Source organism: Arachis hypogaea, chromosome 7 (assembly GCF_003086295.3).
Source record: "Arachis hypogaea cultivar Tifrunner chromosome 7, arahy.Tifrunner.gnm2.J5K5, whole genome shotgun sequence".
NCBI lineage: Eukaryota > Viridiplantae > Streptophyta > Magnoliopsida > Fabales > Fabaceae > Arachis > Arachis hypogaea.
The window spans coordinates 53,168,348-53,189,659 of NC_092042.1; the positions used below are offsets into that span (position 1 = coordinate 53,168,348).

At 36.3% G+C, this 21,312-nt stretch overlaps 4 protein-coding genes and 1 non-coding gene across 7 annotated transcripts; 4 read left to right on the forward strand and 1 right to left on the reverse strand.

The window, feature by feature from the left end:
* Positions 1–3,668: 3,668 nt before the first annotated feature.
* On the forward strand, positions 3,669–5,159 carry LOC112703073 (large ribosomal subunit protein eL28z). Its single transcript, XM_025754385.2, has 4 exons — positions 3,669–3,753; positions 3,831–4,002; positions 4,250–4,413; positions 4,857–5,159. The coding sequence occupies exons 2-4, from the start codon at positions 3,855–3,857 to the stop codon at positions 4,995–4,997; spliced, it is 453 nt and encodes a 150-aa protein (XP_025610170.1). The 5' UTR covers positions 3,669–3,753; positions 3,831–3,854; the 3' UTR covers positions 4,998–5,159.
* LOC112704327 (small nucleolar RNA R24) lies at positions 4,551–4,639 on the forward strand. Its single transcript, XR_003154960.1, has one exon. It is a non-coding gene; the product is annotated as a small nucleolar RNA R24 (small nucleolar RNA).
* Positions 5,160–6,699: 1,540 nt separating the features above from the next.
* LOC112701466 (uncharacterized) lies at positions 6,700–7,749 on the forward strand. The gene is made up of 3 exons (XM_025752216.1): positions 6,700–6,937; positions 7,020–7,130; positions 7,397–7,749. The coding sequence occupies exons 1-3, from the start codon at positions 6,700–6,702 to the stop codon at positions 7,747–7,749; spliced, it is 702 nt and encodes a 233-aa protein (XP_025608001.1).
* A 3,173-nt stretch (positions 7,750–10,922) lies between these two features.
* On the forward strand, positions 10,923–12,853 carry LOC112703077 (ESCRT-related protein CHMP1B). Its single transcript, XM_025754389.3, has one exon. The coding sequence runs from the start codon at positions 12,007–12,009 to the stop codon at positions 12,616–12,618; it is 612 nt and encodes a 203-aa protein (XP_025610174.1). The 5' UTR covers positions 10,923–12,006; the 3' UTR covers positions 12,619–12,853.
* A 674-nt stretch (positions 12,854–13,527) lies between these two features.
* On the reverse strand, positions 13,528–17,857 carry LOC112703074 (jacalin-related lectin 19). 3 transcript variants are annotated; one of them, XM_029287980.2, is made up of 6 exons: positions 17,636–17,857; positions 15,782–17,108; positions 15,500–15,673; positions 15,211–15,391; positions 14,163–14,375; positions 13,528–14,066 (listed from the first exon to the last, which is right to left on the reverse strand). In XM_029287980.2, exons 4-6 carry the CDS (start codon positions 15,274–15,276, stop codon positions 13,728–13,730), a joined length of 618 nt encoding a protein of 205 aa, XP_029143813.2. In that variant the 5' UTR covers positions 15,277–15,391; positions 15,500–15,673; positions 15,782–17,108; positions 17,636–17,857; the 3' UTR covers positions 13,528–13,727. The 3 variants fall into 3 exon arrangements, with proteins under 3 accessions (XP_029143813.2, XP_072055581.1, XP_072055580.1); XM_072199480.1 differs by having other exon boundaries at positions 14,685–15,391; positions 17,636–17,813; XM_072199479.1 differs by lacking the exons at positions 13,528–14,066; positions 14,163–14,375 and having other exon boundaries at positions 15,036–15,391.
* Between the last annotated feature and the right edge of the window lie 3,455 nt (positions 17,858–21,312).

The window sequence follows — 21,312 nt, forward strand, 5'->3', positions numbered from 1 at the left end:
TGATAGACGCATCTTCGAGATGGTCACATGTGTGCTTATTATCTTCTCGCAACCTGGCGTTTGCGAGATTACTGGCTCAAATTATTCGATTAAAAGCACAATTTCCAGAAAATCCAATCAAAGCAATTCGTCTTGATAATGCTGGTGAATTTACTTCCCAAGCTTTTGATGCTTATTGTATGGCTAATGGAATAAGTGTTGAACATCCAGTAGTTTATGTTCACACACAAAATGGGTTAGCAGAGTCACTTATTAAACGACTCCAATTAATTGCTAGACACTTACTTATGAGAACAAATCTCCCAACCTCGGTTTTGGGGGCATGCTGTTTTACATGCCGCAGCACTTATTCGTTTGAGGCCAACGAGTTATCATCAGTTCTCTCCTATGCAATTAGATTTTGGCCAGCAGCCAAATGTTTCCCATTTAAGAATATTTGGGTGTGCGATATATGTTCCTATTGCACTACCTAATCGCACCAAAATGGGACTCCAAAGAAAATTGGGAATATATGTTGGATATGATTCTCCCTCTATAGTGAGGTATCTTGAGATACAAACTGGAGATGTATTTAAAGCCCGGTTTGCGGATTGTCATTTTGATGAATCAAAATTCCCAACATTAGGGGGAGAGAATAAGCTTCCTGAAAAGGAACTTAACTGGAATGCATCATCGTTGATGCATTTAGATCCTCGATCAGGGCAATGTGAACTGGAAGTTCAAAAGATTATACATTTGCAAAGAATAGCAAATGAATTGCCTGATGCATTTTCCGATACAAAGAGGATTACCAAATCTTATATACCAGCAGAAAATGCCCCCATTCGAATTGATGTCTCAGTAGGACAAGTAGCCACTGAAGCAAATTCACGCCAGAAGCGTGCCAGGCCTGTCAGTTCCAAAGACAAAAATCCTCGAAAGAGAAAAGAGGTCAATAATATTCCTGTTGAAAAATACATAGTAGAGACACCTGCAGTTGTCCAAAATTCTGATATAATATTAACGCCAGAAGACGTTCAGGTACCTGAAAATTGTGAAAATGACAAGATCTCGATAAATTATGTCTTTACAGGAGAGAAATGGGACCGAAATAAGACAATTGTCAATGAAATATTTGCATATAATGTGGCATTGAATATCATGCATGAAAATAAGGATCTTGAGCCAAGATCAGTTGAAGAATGTCGACAAAGAAATGATTGGCCAAAATGGGAAGCAGCCATGAAGGCTGAATTAGACTCACCTGCAAAATGTGAAGTCTTTGGACCTGTAGTCCGTACACCTGCAGATATAAAACCTGTTGGATACAAATGGGTATTTGTGAGAAAACGAAATGAGAAAAATGAAGTTGTGCGCTATAAAGCCCGACTTGTAGCACAAGGTTTTTCACAAAGGCCCGGTATAGATTATAAAGAAACGTATTCCCCTGTAGTGGATGCTATAACATTGCGTTATTTGGTCAGTTTATCTGCATATCATAAACTGCATATGCATTTAATGGATGTGGTAACAACCTATTTATACGGCTCATTAGATCGGGATATCTACATGAAAGTCCCTGAAGGACTAAAGATATCTAAACCATCCAAGGAATATTCGCAAGGGTTATACTCAGTCAAATTGCAAAGATCTTTATATGGTCTAAAGCAATCTGGACGAATGTGGTATAATCGTCTTACTGAGTATCTGGCCAAAAACGGTTTCAAGAATGATGACATCTGCCCATGTGTTTTCATAAAGAAAACTACATCTGGGTTCATTATAATTGCTGTGTACGTTGATGATTTAAATATTATTGGGACTCCTGAAGAGATTCCAACAATTATAAAAACTCTAAAAGAAGAGTTTGAGATGAAAGATCTTGGAAAGACTAAATTTTGTCTCGGCCTGCAGATCGAGCATATAAAAGACGGGATCTTTATTCATCAAACAACATACACAGAAAAGATCTTGAAGAGATTTTATATGGATAAGTCACATCCATTAAGTACCCCAATGATCGTAAGATCTTTGGATGTGAAAAAGGATCAATTCTGTCCTAAAGAAGAAAATGAGGATATCCTTGTTCCTGAAGTACCATATCTTAGTGCCATTGGGGCACTAATGTATCTTGCTAATAATACGCGACCCGATATATCATTTGCTGTGAATTTACTAGCAAGATATAGTTCCTCTCCAACCAAAAGACATTGGAGTGGAATCAAACAAATCTTTCGATATCTTCATGAGACGGTTGATATGGGATTGCTTTATCCTTATGGATCCAAGTCACAACTAGTTGGCTATGCAGATGATGGATACTTGTCTGATCCACATAAAGGGAGGTCTCAAACAGGATACCTGTTCACATATGGTGGTACAACTATATCTTGGAGGTCCACGAAACAGACGATTGCTGCAACATCCTCTAATCATGCTGAAATACTGGCGATTCATGAAGCTAGTCGCGAGTGTTTTTGGCTGAGGAGTCTGATTCAATATATTCTATCATCATGTGGACTGATTAATCATAAGATAGCTCCAACAGTCCTGTTTGAAGATAATACAGCATGCATTGCTCAACTTAAAGGCGGATACATTAAAGGCGATAGAACAAAGCACATTTCTCCCAAATTCTTCTTCACTCATGATCTTCAAAATCAAGGGACAATTGATGTCCAACAGATCCGCTCAAGTGACAATCTGGCAGATTTATTTACAAAGTCACTCTCAAAATCCTCCTTTGAAAGATTGGTACATGAGATTGGGATGCGCCGATTTCGAGACATTAAATGATGACGGCAAGAGGGGGAGACTGTACTCTTTTTTCCTTGGTCAGGTTTTTTTCCATTGGGTTTTTCTTGACAAGGTTTTTAATGAGGCAGTCCCCATTACAAAGGATATTGTACTCTTTTTCCTTCACTAAGGTTTTTCCCACAGGGTTTTCCTTTAGTAAGGTTTTAACGAGGCAATAATTCGAAATGGTCATCAAAGGGGGAGTGTTGTGATAAACACAATAGATATGGATGCCCATTACATTAATGAAGGTTGAAAATTTTCCTTCATTATGCCTATAAAAGGAGGTTAAGCCTCCGTCAATATTACACAGCAACAAAAGTAATAAAAAAAGGCCAACTTTCTCTCACTTCTTACAAATACTTCTCTTTCTCTTATATATATGTCATTCTCTCTCTTTTTACTTTTAATACTCATTTCTATCTTTAGATATATATTTATGCAATTTTCTCTTTCTTTATTTTTAATACTCCTTTCTATCTTTGTATATATATACACATTACAACATATAATATTATTATATATATATATATATATATATAAATTATTATTGAACTAATTATTTTAATACTAGAGTCTTCTATTTATATATCTTTATTTTACATATCTTTTATTTATTTTACAACAATTTACACGATATTAATAAATAATCATGTTTTTTCTGATACAACAGCATTATTGTTTTCGGGTCATGACTTTTTTTTTTGTTTAAAGGGTCATGAATTATTATTACATTTTGCTTAAAAAAATGAACTTTTTTGTCATGGAAAGAAAAATGTAGTTCAACCACCTTTTTTGTTTGGAAACGGAATATAATGGACCAATGAATCCTTTTCTAACCCGTTAGTAAGCCCAATTAGGATCCGGTCCATTTCCGAAAGCGATTAGGGTTTGGCATATTTTTAGTACTATAAAACCTGAATGGAAGAAAACCCTCACATTCTCTTCGCTCTCCCTCAAACGCAAAAGGCCGAGCAGGTTTTTCATTTTCCCTTGTGATTCTTGTCATTGCTGTTTCTGATTTCAGCTTCGGATCTCACATTTTCCCGTTTCAGGTGAGTTACTAGAAGGAGAAGAAAATGACCACCGTACCGGGACAGCTGGTTTGGGAGATCGTGAAGAAGAACAACTGTTTCTTGGTTAAGGAGTTTGGAAGGGGCACTCAGAGCGTTGAGTTCAGCAGAGAAGCCAACAATCTCTACAACCTTAACTCCTTCAAGTACTCTGGTACTAGATTGTATCCTCATCCGTCGATTTTAATTTGTGAATCTGTTAAATGTATAATAAATCTTATAAGAAATGTAGTGTTGAGATAGAATTTCTGGTTAGGATTTTGGTAATGTGTTTACTTGTTTGAGGTAAATGTGATCTAGGTTTTTATGTATGAAATGTTTAGTGTTTAGTTTTGTAATGTGGATCCATTGGATCTTAGATTTTGTATGAAGATCAAGTGTTTGAAATGTATGGTATATAGGTTTGGCAAACAAGAAAACTGTTACTATTCAGCCTGCTGGAAAAGATCAGGCTGTGTTGCTTGCTACAACAAAGACAAAGAAGCAAAACAAGCCGGCTGCATTGCTTCATAAATCTATCATGAAGAAGGAGTTCCCTAGAATGGCAAAAGCAGTGAAAAAACAGGTAGGAAAAATTTCTTTGGGTCTGCTTTCTTGTTGATTGTGTGGTATTACTCGTGAGAATTTCATAATTCATAGTATCAAAAAAAAAAAAATTATTAGGTTATGTTTTGTGCCTATGTGAACATGAGTCGGTTTCCATCGGCAGTGATGAGGCTCTAACATGTAAGAAGAATTCCTAATTGGTTTCTTCAGTGAGATGTACTTGTTACGCTTGGCTTCTGAGCTTTTTTCCATTTTAAAGGTCTTAAATGAGCACAATTCTATTCATGTCTTGCTGATTTATCTTTTATAAAATGTGTTGCTGGTATCCTCTGTGTCCTTTCGTTGTTCTACACTTCTACTGCAAATTATTGTTTTTGTTAGCTCCATTGAATATCTTTTCTTTTTGGAGTAATTCCATAAATATTGCTGATGTTTTATCAATGTTTGTGATCTCTGGTGCAGGTTGCAGCTAACTACTACAGGCCTGATCTCACCAAGGCAGCTCTTGCAAGGTTGAGTGCTGTCAATAGGAGCCTCAGGGTTGCAAAGTCTGGTGTCAAGAAGAGAAACAGACAGGCTGTTAAGGTCCATGGCAGGAAGTGAATTGAGAGTGTAAAAATCTCACTTCGTTTTTTTTCTTGCCACCATTTGTAGTTTTTGTTCTAGATTTTTTGAGTCTGGATATGTTTGGAGTTTTGTTTCAAAGGCAATTGTGTTTTCAATATGAGACTGGAGCTACCATGTTATAGCTATCAATTGGGATAATTCTTTTGTGTCTTGATACAAGTTCTTTATGGATTTTAGTTGTGTTCACAAACATTTAAAACGGAAACTCTGAAGCTGAACCTCTTTAAATGCAGGATATTTTTTATTTTTTAAAAGAGAACTTTTGTAAATCTTCAGAAACTGAGTTACGAAAAAACAACATATGATATAATCATTGTTTCGTTGTTTCATTCGCAAGGCATAAAAGAGCTTAGAATTTATACTTTTGTTGGTTAAGAAAATAAATGTGAATTTAAATTGAACAATATTTCGGAATGAAATTATATTCGTGATATTACTTAATCTAATGAGAAAAGGACAATTTAGTCTCTAACCTTTTAACCTGAGGATATTTTTGTCCCTGAGCATTGGAAAATATATTTAAATCCCACGTTCTTGAAAATAAGACTGATCAGTCCCTCCGTTTATGAGCTACCCTCAAAGCAGACGGTGGCTCCCCCTATGCTTACCTAGTTCAATAGCGTTCCAATGTGGCACGTTAGTGGGATGGAGGATTTGAAAACGGGACACATAAGTCCCTCTCACTCAAAACGACGTCGTTCTGAGTGTTTTCCCTTATATATATTGTCGTCTCTTTTTCTATGTACAATCCCTATTACACCCACAGAGCTTTTACAGAATTACATAAAACCCTAAAGAAGATAAAAAATCAAACGTAGGAATACTCTGTTTCTCCTTCCAAAAAAATCACCATCCAGACTGAGAAGGTTCCGGTGTGCATTCAGTGTGAATCCAGTCTGAGTTGTCGTCTTCGTCACTGAAGGTAAGAATCAGTTGCATTGCTTAGTGAGTCGATTATGTAGTTCAGTAGTTATGAAAGTATGAACTGTTGTACGTGCATGGTGATAGTAATGGTAAAAACTGTATGTGCGTTGTAACAGTGAATTTGATTCAATGTTAGGGCAAAGGAAAGTTCTTGGTTGATTTCTATTTCTATTTTTTTGTAGGGGATTGATGTATGAGTGTCTAGTTAGTTTATCGTTGATTTCTGTTTTTTTTTTTCTCCAGATGGTAGATGTGTTTGTGGTGCTAGTTTTCTACCATGGAGGTAGTTTTGTCAGAAACAGTAATGGTTCCCTTGTTTATCAAAATGGAAAGCTAGAGAAATTTTCGAAATGGACCTGAATTTTGTAAATTTTGGGGACTTGATCACACTTTTTAAAGGCTTGGGGTACCAGTCGTACAGGGCAGTTTATTGGTATGATCCAATGAGTGATGACATTGAGTCGGGGCTGCACAGTTTGACAGGGGATGCAGGGATCAATGCCATGCAAGAGAACATAATGAAGAATACAAAGACGAATGAATTTTAGTTGTACTTTGACCACCCTGTTGATGAGCCTGAGATTGTGGAGGATGCTGGAAACAAAGGCAAAAGTCCTGTGTTAGAAGAGATTCAGAGTTCATCTTCAGATGATGGGTATGAGAGTACGGAGGATGAGCCCTAAAGGATTTGTATATTCGGGAGGTGGTTTGGGATTGTGCTAGATGCACCACCATACCCGAATTCAAAGAACAGATGGAGAAGCTCAAAGGCATTAATCAGGGGACATGGGAATATCTTTCCAAGTTTGAGCCAGCTACTTGGGTGAAGGCGTATTTCTCCCATGGGCCAAAAGTGGATAACCTCACGAATAACATGTGTGAGGTGTTAAACTCAAAGATAGTCAACTATAGAAGCAAGCCTATCCTCACAATGTGTGAAGAAATAAAGTGCTATCTGATGCGGAGAATGGTTAAGCATAAAGAGCTACTAAGTGATTATACTGGAACGCTCGCACCAGTTCAGCAGAAGAGGATGGAGCGTCTAACAAAGGCCTAGCAATAAATGGCGTGCAGACTGGACAGGTGATGACGCACGCAAGCGTTTCAAAGTTACTCGTAAAGCTACCAAGGTGGACGTTGATCTCATCAGGCAGACCTACTCCTGCAACAAATGGCAGCTGACTGGTAAGTTCTAAGTTACTCTAACGCATTATTTTAATACATGTCGAATATATGGTTTAAGTTGCTGGCTGATTGATGTTTTAGTATATGGTTTTCAATATTTTAAGTTGCTGGCTGAATGATGTTTTAGTATATTGTTTTCGATTTTATTAAGTTGTTGGCTGAATGATGTTTTAATATATTATTTTCAATATTTTAAACTGCTGGCTGATTGATGTTTTATTACTGGTGCATTCAATTTTGGTTCATGATGTTGTCTTTTGTGTTAGGCATGCCATGTATCCATGCCATAGCAGCAATAAGGAAGAGGCATGATCATCCAGAGGATTATGTGCATCCATGGTTATGCATGGAGTCAATACACAAGACATATGCTCATTGTATTCAGCCTGTGCCAAGTGAGGAGTTCTGGACAAGGACTGAGTACTCAAGGCCGGATCCTCCTATCATAAAGAGACCAATTGGCAGGCCAAAAGTGCATAATAGACAAAAGGATCCAGCTGAGCCAATGATGCAACAAGGAGATAAGTTGAAGAGGTCATTCAAAGTCACTTGTAGTAAGTGTGGTTCATTGGGATATAACTACAAGACATGCAAGGGCGCTCCATCTGATCCCAATTGAAAATCTAAGACAAAGAAACCCAAGAAGGGTTCCACATCTCAGTCATTGGCAGTCATCCCATTGTCACAGTCAGCTCCAAATGATAGTGTAAGTAATTTGCTTTAGGAGTAATCTGTTTGATTTCTTAACTATGCTAGGAGTTTATGTGTTTACTTGAATGTTTATTTACTAATCTGTTTTATATGTTTAGGAGTAATTTGTTTGATTTCTTATCTATTTTGGTCAGGATGCTCCACCTACTCAGGATGCTCTACCTAGTCAGGATGCTCCATCTGGTCATGATCATGACAAACCTAGTCAGCAATCCACACCTGTTGTAACTTACTAACTGTTCAATGTGCATCATTAATTAATTAATGACTACTTTGTCTAATTGGTTTGAATAATTACAATGCTTTTCAACCCATCTCTCAACACAAGTCTCAAGTGGTATCATCACAGGTCTTTCCAATCCTGTGGCAGCAACACCAGCAGCACCCTAAGTCAGGCCAGGACCAGCAACCAGGAGGACACCGTTTAGACCTCCACTCCAAGTTCCATCAACAGCGGCCCAAAAAAGTCAAGCAACTCTACCGAAGATGAAGCCCAAGCAGAAGATATTCAGGCCACCAGCTCTGTTATGCCCCAGTCCATAACCCCCCTCAAAGTCAGCCAAACTCCGCTGGCCCACAACCACCTCAAGTCCTACCAGGAACAAGTGCAGCAGCTACCCAGGAGACATTAGTGGCAGCAAGCACGGCCACAACCAGATTATTCAAATTCATCCCTAATCCACCTACCATTGTGCCAAAGAAGTGAAGAATTGTGTAGCTTAAAGTTATGTTGATTTTGGAGTTTAGGTTTATACCTATTTCTGCACAGTTTGGCTTATGCTTTGTATTTTGTGTTTGAGGCTTACTTTTGACATATTAAACTTCATCAAACTATTCAATTTATGAGACTTGTTCATTTTGGAAAGATTTAGTAAACAATGGCTATGAACAACTTGTTTAGCAATATAACATTCTCTTTCTAAATTATGCATGCAACTACTGCCTCTAATTCCTCAATGTTTCCATGTTTATTTAGATATTCAAAACATAAGTTCAACATACTGATATTATAACTCGAGTTCCATTTAGATTACAGGACCATAACTTGTCAAAATGGCATGTTTCAATACATAAGATGAACCTACAACATACTATTCTCTATCATGATTGTTATAGTTCATCTCTCAAGCAATAGCTACAAAAAAGGAAACAACAACAGCAAATATAATTATAGAAATACACAAGGCTAATGGGTTTTTCTTCTTCTCCAAAGCAATAATCTTCTCCTCCAAAACAACCATTCTATGATCCAATTCATCTTCCTTTTTCTCTACCTCTTCTACAACTTCAACATGTTTCTCAACGAAATGTCTGCTCTCACATATGCAACAATTGCTTCCTATTCTGGCAAGATGCTCATCGACTCAAATAAAAAATTTACAATGAGGTTTCTTTCCCTGTCAAAATCATCAAAATCATCTACTGCCCGCATCCATCTCAGATCAAACCAAAGCCAGAATTTTTAAATTTACCTTATAGAATGGACAATCCAAGAAGATTCTGTTAGGATTGCTGCTAGTCCTCGACATATACATTATTGCATAAACTCCACAAAAGCACCTAGGGGCGACGGCGTCGTTTGGATGGTCAGCATGAACACCACATGGAATTGAGCTTGAAACAGAATTTTCTTCTCTTACTTCACTAATGCTTCTTCTTGAGGTTGATGATGCCCTCTTCGTCGCCATTACTGAAATTTGAACAAGTCTTCTCCTCACCACCAGCCGCCACCACGAAGGAACGACCCAAACGAATTTTAGTATTAGGGCAGCACTCAGAACGACGTCGTTTTGAGTGAGAGGGACTTATGTGTCCCGTTTTCAAATCCTACATCCCACTAACGTGCTACGTGGGAACGCCGTTGAGCCAGGTAAGCATAGGGGGAGCCAGCTCAGCGTTTTCTGTCCGCTCTGAGGGTGGCTCATGGATGGAGGGACTGATCGGTCTTATTTTCAGGAACGTCAGGGATTTAAATGTATTTTCCAATGCTCAGGGATGAAAATGTCCGCGGGTAAAAAGGTCAGGGACTAAATTGTCCTTTTCTCTAATCTAATAAATGATAAATGAGTTGTATCCATTAGAATAAATAAGGAACAAAAATGATTATTAGAGTAAAAGTGATCGAGATAAAAAAGAATAAAAGAAAGATCAATAAAGGGAAGAAGAAAGATTTTGTATGGAGGATGTAAGGATCGGTGATCGATAAAAATAAACTCAGCTTGACTCATTTGTTACCGAGTCATTCCCAAAGTTTGTGCTTCATTTACAGAAATGATTACAAAGTTCAAGATAACTTATGCGTTGGCTTGATGTAGCTATGGGCTAAGCTTTTAGATTATCACGATTTACACATTTGTAATTTGTTGTAGATCATTCACATTATTAGCATCCTTGTGTCTAACAATTTTCTTGTACTTCAACCCGAAAGTAATCAAGTTGGGTTCCATGTGATGTGAGACAGAAGCTAGTGAACTGAAGGTCATATTATAAAGAAAGAAAAAATAGAGAATGTAATGGGAAGTGATTTGTTAACTATAGTTCCGCCCAAATTTACCTATTAATCCTATAACTTGGCCTAAAATTTATCTATAAATCAGAATTATTGAATAACATATACTTCATATTATATTTTTTTTTATTTGAGTGTTGGAGTCTTTTTACAGGTCCCAATGGTGAAGTATAGCTCGATCTGTGCTCTTAGGACAAAAAACTCCAAATAGACGGAAGAAGGAGTTATATCTCAGCACTAGAAGGAGTTATACTTCGACTCAGATGACTGTGTAGAAAGTCAGAAAGAGTAAGTAAGTTGAACTTAAAGTAAACAAAATGCCACTCCTAATATATCCTACTAGCAGAGGACACTCGAGCCGTTGCATAGACTAATTGATGCTTTGTCTATTAACAAATGTTAGCAGTTTCTCTTTGATAATTTTGTACTAACTGAAGTAGAATCACATGGTATTTTTTATGTTAAGACAACCATCTCTTTGGGGTTTTAGTCTTCTCTTTTAATAGCAAAAAATGAAAAAATAAAACAAAAGAAAAAAAGAAGACAACCATCTCTCCAATCCATCATGTTAATACAACCATATTAAATCTAACTAATTAACTAAAATTCCATTGAGGATAAGAGTACTAACGCAATGATATTTGGCACCTAGTGATTGTATCTCTATCAGAGTTCAGGAGTGAAAAAAAACTGAAAAAGTCATACCAGATTACACATAAATGAACATAGACCATAATAGAATTTGTTTACCACCCATTCTAAGTCAAGTGGTTCAAGTCTTCTAACAAAATATTCAAATGTACAGTACCGCTTATTATCCAGAATATATTCAAAGATTATATTCACAAAAAGAAATCACAAATGATATAAATCGAACATTATTAGCAATATATATAAATAAGATAGGGAAAAAATCCATTTTAGCGAAGAACTCACGGTGTTGCTAGTATATATATATGATGATTACTTTCTCCACTACTTTTGCTGTATGACATTGGTTTGTATTTGCATTTAGAATTGGTGTATTGACACTGGAAATTTGAAATTCTGTAAGGTGTTTGATGAGATCAAAGGGTTTATGATTAGTCGTACATCGTTGAACGATCAAAGTTTTATCATACTTATATTTTTGCAAGCCACCACTAGTCTTAAACTGGATCACGTGGTGTTGTGATTGGGCCATTGCAACCCGCTAGGCTCAGGAAAGTCCCCGGGCCATGATCTGCAGAGATGCAGACTCGGTAACGAGTAATCTTCGCGCTGCCAAATTGTCTGAGACACGTGTGGAGCCTTCAATTTGCCGCCGAAGCACGTGGTCGATTTTACAGTGATTCACATAGGTGGGGGTGCTACCACCAACAGAACGGGGCTTACATCCATGTGATCTGCATTTTTTGCATTTTCCAATAAATAAATGGGCCGTGTGCGAGTCTAAAAAGAATATTACAAAAAAAAAAGCAAGTTTCCAAGAGGAAGCCCAAATCGTGTGCTAAAAGCAAAACACTTTCCCTGTTTCCCACAATACAGCTTCCCATCCAAATTCATATTCTCTATCTTGTTTTCTTCTTTCTCTCCGTTGTTTCAAAATTTTCAAATATTGTTTGTGGAAAAGCCCTAGGTATCCTTTTTTGGAACCGTTGAATCGAATCGATCATCATGGGGAACACGGAGAAGCTGATGAACCAGATCATGGAACTCAAATTCACCTCGAAATCGCTACAGCGGCAGGCACGAAAGTGCGAGAAGGAAGAGAAATCGGAGAAGCTCAAGGTCAAGAAGGCCATCGAGAAAGGGAACATGGACGGCGCTCGAATCTACGCGGAGAACGCCATTCGCAAGCGCACCGAACAGATGAACTACCTCCGCCTTGCATCGCGCCTAGACGCCGTCGTCGCTCGCCTCGACACGCAGGCCAAGATGTCCACCATAAGCAAGTCCATGGGGAACATCGTCAAGTCCCTCGAGTCATCGCTCAACACCGGAAACCTCCAGAAGATGTCGGAGACAATGGATCAATTCGAGAAGCAGTTCGTCAACATGGAGGTCCAGGCTGAGTTCATGGAAAGCTCCATGGCTGGATCCACTTCGCTTTCCACGCCGGAGGGTGAGGTCAACAGTCTCATGCAACAGGTCGCCGACGATTACGGCCTTCAGGTCTCCGTCGGACTCCCTCAGCCGGCAGCACACGCCGTGCCGGCCATGGAGACCGAGAAGGTTGACGAGGACGACCTCTCCAGGCGCCTCGCCGAGCTCAAGGCTAGAGGTTAACTTATAATTTTTTCAAGAACGGTTGGAAGAATCGTGTTTTGAATGCAGTGTTACATAAGCTACATTGTTAATTATCGTTACTATTACTAGAACTAAATGATGTTGATGATCATGATTGCTGATACTGAACCTTATTGAGAATGAATGAGAGGAGTGGTTTGTGTATATTTTACTGAATTTGGTTCCTAAGATCTTGTTGCTGTTTTATTATGCAGACTTAGCTTTATGTTCTAAATTTCTTTGTTTATTTGTTTGATTGATAATCTTTTCAGAGATCAAATTGATTCATGCATGATCGTTTAGTTCATAGTTGCATTTGTGCCTCCTTCAATTCCATATGGTCCAAAGCTTCTGTAATTGCTCTCAAATGTCAATTACCTACAATACCCACTCAACTTGACCAATAACTCATTTTGGTCATTGTAGCTTAAACTGTGAGACAAAACCATAATTTTATAGTATCAGAGTGAGATAGAGTGATGATGAATAATGGTTTTAGACGTCTCCTATTCTGAGCTATTAAGCTACAGTTCATTCCATTCCAGTTTAACATGCTACTTTCCACATGGAATGATCGCATTTTCTGCTAGGAATCGGATATATATTATTTAACTAGGCACTTCTATCTATGTATATGGTTAGTGCGCATCAGCTTTTTGAAAATGAAGCGAAGATCTTTCTACATTTACGAATATTTTGGCATCCAATTCTGTCAGACTAAAGCAATAAGCTACTCATGTGGTTTATATTCCGCCAACAAAACCAGAATACAATACCATCACTTTTAACCTACTGTTTATTCAAGATATTTTATATTCACTCGTGTTTCTAAGTGGATATAGATGGTGTTAAGTTCTTTACTAATCAATTACATTAGAAAAACAAAATTACTTAGAAGAATAAAAATCGTATACAAAACACAATTTTATTTTGTTATGGCTTGTTAGCTAACATCACAATATCCTCGTTTCACATAGACTATATTTTATTCTCAAACCAGACGATATTCCTTACATAAACTAGTAAAGAAAAACGAAAGTTTAAGATCACAATTCACAAACATAACTGCATAAGATATCCACACTCTGAGTACTAAATTCCCTATGTTCTTACTGGTTCTCCTTCAGAGACGTAGATCTTGGAGCAGTGCTTGTAAGCCTGTACAAGCCTCTCTGAACCTTGTTCATCAGTGACTTTGACGACGGTGCACTTGCCAACGTGAATGTAAGCGAATCCAAATACCAATCGCTTCGCCCCTTGAACCCCACAACTTGCCCTCCATCTACTGAGAAGGTGAATGGGGTGCCTTCTTCAACTCCGTATGGTCCAAACGTTCTGCGGTTGCTCTTGAACGTCAAGGACCGAATAACTGGGGTGCCACCACGCACAACCGGACAGTAGTGACCACTAACACTGATCAAGTACTCATCTGGATATTGCAGCTTAATCTGGGAGACATCAAATCAAACATGGTATAAGTCAATCCAAGACTTAGCTACATGAATCAGATGGCACTTAGCCTTGTATATTTGTTTTGAACTTACCTCAGCTGTTCTTTTGCCTCCAACTCCTCCATGTTTTTCAGCAGTGAAAGGCTTTCCATTCTTATCATAAACCACACGGATCGAGTCTATACAGCGATCATAAACTAATGTGATTTCTCTCACTCCTGTGAAGTTCCCATCATCCCAGCTTTTCCCTCCATTTCCTCCCCATGATCCCACTGTTATGCTTTTCTTCTTCTTACCTGTTCCTTCCTACAACATTTTTTAGACTATATGATGATGAAAACAGATGAAACTTGACTGAAAAGAAGCATAACAATGTAAGCAGTGCTAAAACTTTTAACAATAGCATAAATGAACAGCATGACCATTGTTATTCAGACCAAAACTTTGCCTTGCCAATTGCTATAGATATATTCTTACAAGATGTTCCTATTTAACTTTGGCAATATAAAACTGGACTAGTCCCTTTGCATGAGTAGTTCTACTGAACAAACATTGAAGACTAAGAAGATACACAAATTAGATTGTAAGAAACAACAGGGAGTTGTTCATACTTACCATAAGGGCAATTAGATTGTGAGATGATGTATAACTGAGATCAAAAGAAGTTATGTTATGACAGCACAACTATTAACAGTGATGGGAACTGATGTTTAATATAGGCAATCAAAGTTGGTGCATTTTATGCAGAATCTGATTCTAAGAGAATATCGCTTTTGAATTATGATAAAGCAGTGTCCCCATTCCCTATGATACTCCATTGACACGCCAAATGGAATACATAACATCTGGCAATATTTGTCTAAGTATCCTGTGTGAAGGATGGTAGGAATCATGCTCAATATAGAAAATCTTCCTCGGAACAAAATTACCAGCAACTTCATGACATGAATTTTAAAAAGGAGACGCTAAGAAAAGAATAGTGCCAATCGAATAAATTCCAAATAGCAGTGTTTAAACAATTTTCTGTCAGCCATTTACAAATTTTGTAGGGTTTCCGCTGTCTCCACATGCTGTAATCGAAAACTCCAGAACAATCTAAGATTAATCATCTGGCACGACCTTGATGCATACAATGACTTACACCAGTTACACCAGGTTGAGCTATGAGGAGCACATTTGTCGTCCCCAACTTCAAACTCCTCACCATTCAGGTTTTTAATCTTGACATCTTTCAAGAAGTGCCGCCAGCATTTATTGCTCGGAGTGCTATAGCTGCAACAGATTGGATCCTCGCCTCTGAACCTTATCATTGTATACACTAACTGCAATGATGTCACATTGGAAATAATAGCAAAGTAAGATTTTGACAGAAATAAAATAATGCCTTGCATAATCACTGAACACGTATTGAAAATCCAAAAAAGAAATACCTTGAGGAAGTCACTGCCACGGGGTGATATAATAGTTACCAAGACAGGATGTGTCCGCAACGAACCATATACTATGTCTTCAAGACGTGCTGAAGGAGATTTGAAAATTTTAATGCTGAGGTCTGGCAATGGAGGAAGGCTGATGTTGGTCAAATCCTCATGTATAGCAATATTCTGGATTAAGCAACCAAGTGAGTAAAAGTATATGAAAAAATAAGATAAGGAAATGGCATAGGATCAAAGCAGCAAAGCAAATATGAGATGAAATTTGAAGAAAAGTACCTTACTGGATTGGAGAACCAATTTAAATCCTTTACTATCGAACTTACGAATAAACGCTCTTGCTAAAAACCAGAATCTGTCACCATGTACAATATCTTGGTCTCGAGATTCTAGAGAAAGTTTGGCATCTCTGAGGCAGAAAGGATCAATACGAACGTAAGGCATTGTTTCACCTTTGTACTCAAAGGACAGAAGATTAGGGGTGTCTATTAGAACAAAACTCAACTTGTTGCTTCCTTTCAAAACAATTCTCCGGAGCTGCGGGTTAGAAATTGTAACATATTTCATCTTATCGGGTAAACTCAAATCCAAATTTTCAAGCAAAGGAAACTTGGAGATTTCATTTTTACAAAACTCACGTGTCACTTGAGGGTGATCTAATGACAACCTTCTCAGAGACTTACAGCCCTCTAAATTAACTTTACAAGATGTTGATTTCTTGCCACGATACCAAAATGTGTCTAGATTAGGAGCACTGAGATCAACCGTATTCAGTTGCTTGCAGTGGTGGACGTCAACCCTATTGAGTCGAAGAAGATTTGAAACCTGTAGATTTTTCAAACCTGCACACTCTATGAATCTTAAATCCTCAATTGAGCGACAGCCAGAGATAAAATTTTGAACGTTGTGCTCAGCTAAGTCAATTTTTTGCAGACAAAGCCTACGAAGATATGGAAGCATTATGTTATCGCAAGCATCCAGTTTACAGCCACTCAACCTTATCCCAGTCAATGTTTTGGACAAAAAGAATGTTTCTGGCAATGAATAGCGCCTGCTGTTTTTTATGCCAAAATGGAGATCCAGTTCTTTGATACACATTCCGCTGGCAATACTTAACCAATGGGCTACCTGTGGAGCAGCTTTTAAGTTAAAGGATGTCATATGCAGCACCAATTTCTGAATGTCCGGATTTTCCTCAATGCGGGTTTGTAGACTGTTAGATACATAATCTTTAAATCTCTTTTTCTTGTTATAACTATTTCCATGTCGAATTCCTGCAATGAACTTTCTTTCATCAAAAACCAAAACAGCATAAGAATACCACAGTGCTCTCCATCTCTTGGACAGTACACTGGTTCGAACTGCATCATCTACATTACGAAGCTGGGCAAAGATGTGATGGATGACATGTTCGGGCAGTTGCGAGATACGATCTATGGATTGAACGCTCTGGTCCATTTGGTTCAAATCTTTTTCACCTCGAATTTCATTATGTCTAGAACCCTCTTCAACTAAGTTAAAACTATCCTCTTGCTTTAGCTTCCTTTTCCTCCCCAAGCGCGTCTGAATTTGCATTCCTCCGGAAACCATTTCAATGGGCAGATATCTGGAGTAAAAACAGCCATAATTAGTAAAAGAATACCATAATAATAGTCTGAAAGATTTGTATTTAACACACCAAAGATTCAAAGAAGTGCACATAAAGGGCCACGTTGAGGCTCATTCTATCCTCCTAGCTATAGAATTGATTAATATTATCCAACTATCATAACAATACGACAGATAATCCAAAAAACAGAGTCCTGGCTATAATCAATTTAGCTACAGTCCTACGCTACTTGAAACACAAACTATTTACCAATTCCCTACCTTACAAATTATGAATATCAACAACGGAAAAAAGTCGAGAACTTCAATAATTAGCATTAACAACTCTCTGCAATGCAGCACAGCCACCCCCCCCCCCTCCTCTCTCCAACAAAAGAAGCAGCAAGAAAGAAAAACACTTTTTCAGAATGATTTTTGACCGAGCTAAGTTCATGAATTCCGGAGTTAAAGAATCAAACTAAAACTAATCAATCAAGCGTAGATGACTTGAAATTGACGACATTGTTGACGAATATGATAACATACCGTGGTTAATAAAGCGAAGCATGCAGCATGCAAGTGAAGGACACCAAGAAATCAGTGCTCGCGTGAACGCACGCAAGGATTTGGCGGGAGAGGAAAGAAAGCCCCGAACTTGACGTAACTTTCTCCACAAGCACGAGCTGAAGAGAGAGCAAGGGTTTCAGAGAGAGAGAGAGAGAGAGTGACATGGAGAAAAGGGGTTTGCTTTATATAGAAATTAGAAATAGAAGGATGAAAAAACCGTGGGCTACTGTTGTATTGGGCCACAAAATTGGAAAGTCAAAGCAAAAATTAATTTGATTTCTAAAAATAGAAAAGTTTTAATGTTTCCTTGTTTCAATTAAAAACTTTCCACTTTTAATTTTCTTAATTTGTTAACAAAATCCATACTAAATACTTTAAAAACATGCAGTATCAATTTAATAACATTATTCGCAATTTCATATAGTTGACACTCGTATAAAATTATTATTGTTATTAATTAATTAATTATATATTTAAATTATTTTATAATAAACAAAATAAATAAAAGTATGTTAATTGTTAAAAAAATATTGATGTCAAAATCGCGTGTCTTATAAAAATATATGATAAAAATTCACATGCAATTGTTTTTATATGAAATTGTTAATGAAAAATTATTAGATAATAATTTTGTCAAACATATCAAATCATCTAATTATTTTTAACTAACAATTTTATATAAAAACAATTACACACGAGTTTTTACCAAAATATATATATATAATATGATAAATATCAATTTAGCTTTAAAAATTATGCATGGCAACTATAGCCAAATATTTTATAGAATAGTTATTAGAATTGAACCGATATTTAAATTGATCTAATTATTAAGTTGCTGGATTATTGGTTAAAATAATAACTAGAATCAATTAATTTGGGCATAATTATATAAATTTTTATTTTATTTTTTTTATTTTTATAATAAATATCTTTTTTAGTTTTATTTTAAATTAAATACTTATTATTTTAAATTTTAATAATTCATCGATTGGTATATATTTATTATAAAAAAAGTTTAAAGACCAATAATATTTATTATTTTTTGTCAATATTTTTAGTTATCAGTCTAATTTTTTTAATTTAATAATTTAATAATATATTTTTATCTTATACTTTTAAATATTATTATTAGCTAATTATTAATATATAAAAATAATAAATTTTATTGATTCTCTAACATTCTTTATTTATTATACTCTTTAAGTATTTATAGAAAGAAAAAAAGATCATAATTATAGAAATTAAAAATATATTACAATTAATAAAAAATATTTCCCTTTTAAATTTGTAAATATAGTTAAATTTTATTTTGTAATATATTTAATAAAAAAATATTATGTATAGCAAATAATAATTTTTTTATTTTAATCAAATTTTATATGGTTTGATCAAGTTTATTTATACAATTTTATCGAATTTGATCAAATTAGACCAAATTAATTACTTAATCGATTTAAATAATTGTCTAACCTCAAGACTAAAGTTAATGATCGGAGGACCGTATTTATAATTATATTTTGTAGATTTATAATTAGAGTAATGTTATATATCATAAATTTTATATGAACTAAATCTAATTAAGTTAGATAATAAAATTTGAAATAATATTAAATATAATTAATTTTTATTATATTAAATTAATTTAGTTAGATTTGGTTAATAAAAAAATTTAACATGCAGCATTATTCCGGTTAATTAATTAAAATAGTAATAATAGAAAAAAACTTAAATGCTAATCAGTTATAATAGTAAGGGCAATTTACTAAAATAAACAAACTGTGTGAAATGTTTACCCAAATACATAAAATGGGATCCTGTTACTTGAATGCGCAAATTCAATTATATGTAATCCGTGGGAGGTTAGAACGGTTTTGCTTTTCTACGTAAACCGTGGGAGGTTCCCACGGTTTTTGAACATTGAGTTGCATGCATAAACCGTGGTAGGTTACCACGGTTTATGAAGAAAATGATATGAGTATAAAATCCGGTAACCTACCGCGGTTTATGAAGAAGTTTGCATAGGCATAAACCCCTCTAACCTCCCACGGTTTATGCATTGTAGTATATAAATATGTAATCCGTTGAAGGCTATCACGGTTCATTTGCTTCACCAAAAAATTTTGAAAGTTGTTGTGTTGAGAGGAGCTTCTGGAAAATCTTTGAAGGTTTGAAGGAGGAATCCGATGGAGCCAGCGGAGTCTGAGGATCGCTTGTACCGACTAAATGGTGTTGCTCACGTGGCAGGATACCTCGATGAAGAGGTAAGTTATTATTATTAACATTGTTATTAATATTGTTAGTAATGTTATTTATATAAATGTTGACGTTATGAGCGTTGTTATTTGTAAAATTATTTTTTTATGTGTTTATTTAAATCGTTATTCTGATTAATATTATCTATATAAATATTGATATTGTTATGGTTATTGTTAATATAAATATAATTGTTTATATAGAAATTGACATTATTATGGCTATGGTTAGTAAGAATAATTTATTTTTATTCTTCTTGTTATTCCTAGAAAAATTATTTATATAAATATTGATATTATTAGGATTATTGTTGGTAAAAATATATTTTCTTATGTTTATCCTTATTGTTACTCTGATTAGACTTATTTATATAAATATTAAAATTATTATTGTTATTGTTAGTAGAAATATTACTCGTAGGTTAGAAATTTCTATGACCATGGTTATTGTTAGTAGAATTTAATTTTATTATTTTTATTGTTATTGTAGTAATTTTTTATAAGTTATTTTTGATGGTTTTAGTGATGGATTTATGTTGAAGGTTTTTTTTACCCACATTTTGCAGCCTGGTAGGGTTATTAGCGGCGTCAGAAGACAACAGAATATGCCGTTACATGATCGGATTATACCCTATCTGGAGACAGCGGGGTTGTATCATTTGGCTAGGCTTAACAGTCAGTGGTTCTGGGTCGATGAGCCTCTCCTTAGCGCATTTATTGAGCGGTGGCGTCCTGAGACGCACACCTTCCATATGCCTTTTGGGGAGTGCAGTATTACTTTGCAAGATGTGGCATATCAGCTTGGTTTGCCGATCGATGGTGAGCCCGTTAGTGGGTGTCTGACCGAGTTTGAGAATTTTATGGAACACGATAGGCCAGCATGGGTGTGGTTCCGGGAGTTGTTTGGGGAGTTACCTCCACAGAGTAAAGTTAAGCAGATGACAGTGTGCTACACATGGTTCCATGAGAGGTTCTGGGTTCTCCCAGCAGATGCTAGTGATGAGACCGTGCGTGTATACGCTCGTGCCTATATTCTGATGCTGTTGTCCTCTCAGCTGTTTGCGGACAAGAATGCAAACAGGGTCCACCTTCGGTGGTTGCCTTATTTGGCATCGTTGGACGACTTGGGTAGATATAGCTGGGGCTCGGCTGCGCTGGCCTGGTTGTATAGATGTCTTTGTCGTGGAACAAACAGAAACGTTGTTAACTTGGCTGGGCCGCTTCAGCTTCTACAGTCTTGGATTTTCTGGAGGTTTCCCACTCTTAGGCCGAGTGGATTTGATAGATTTGGGTTTCCTCTTGCTTCCAGGTTTGGTTTTATATTTTCGGTTCTTGAATTATTCAACATCATGTGTTATTCTTCATTTTGACATCATTTGAATGAAATTCGTAGGTGGGCCA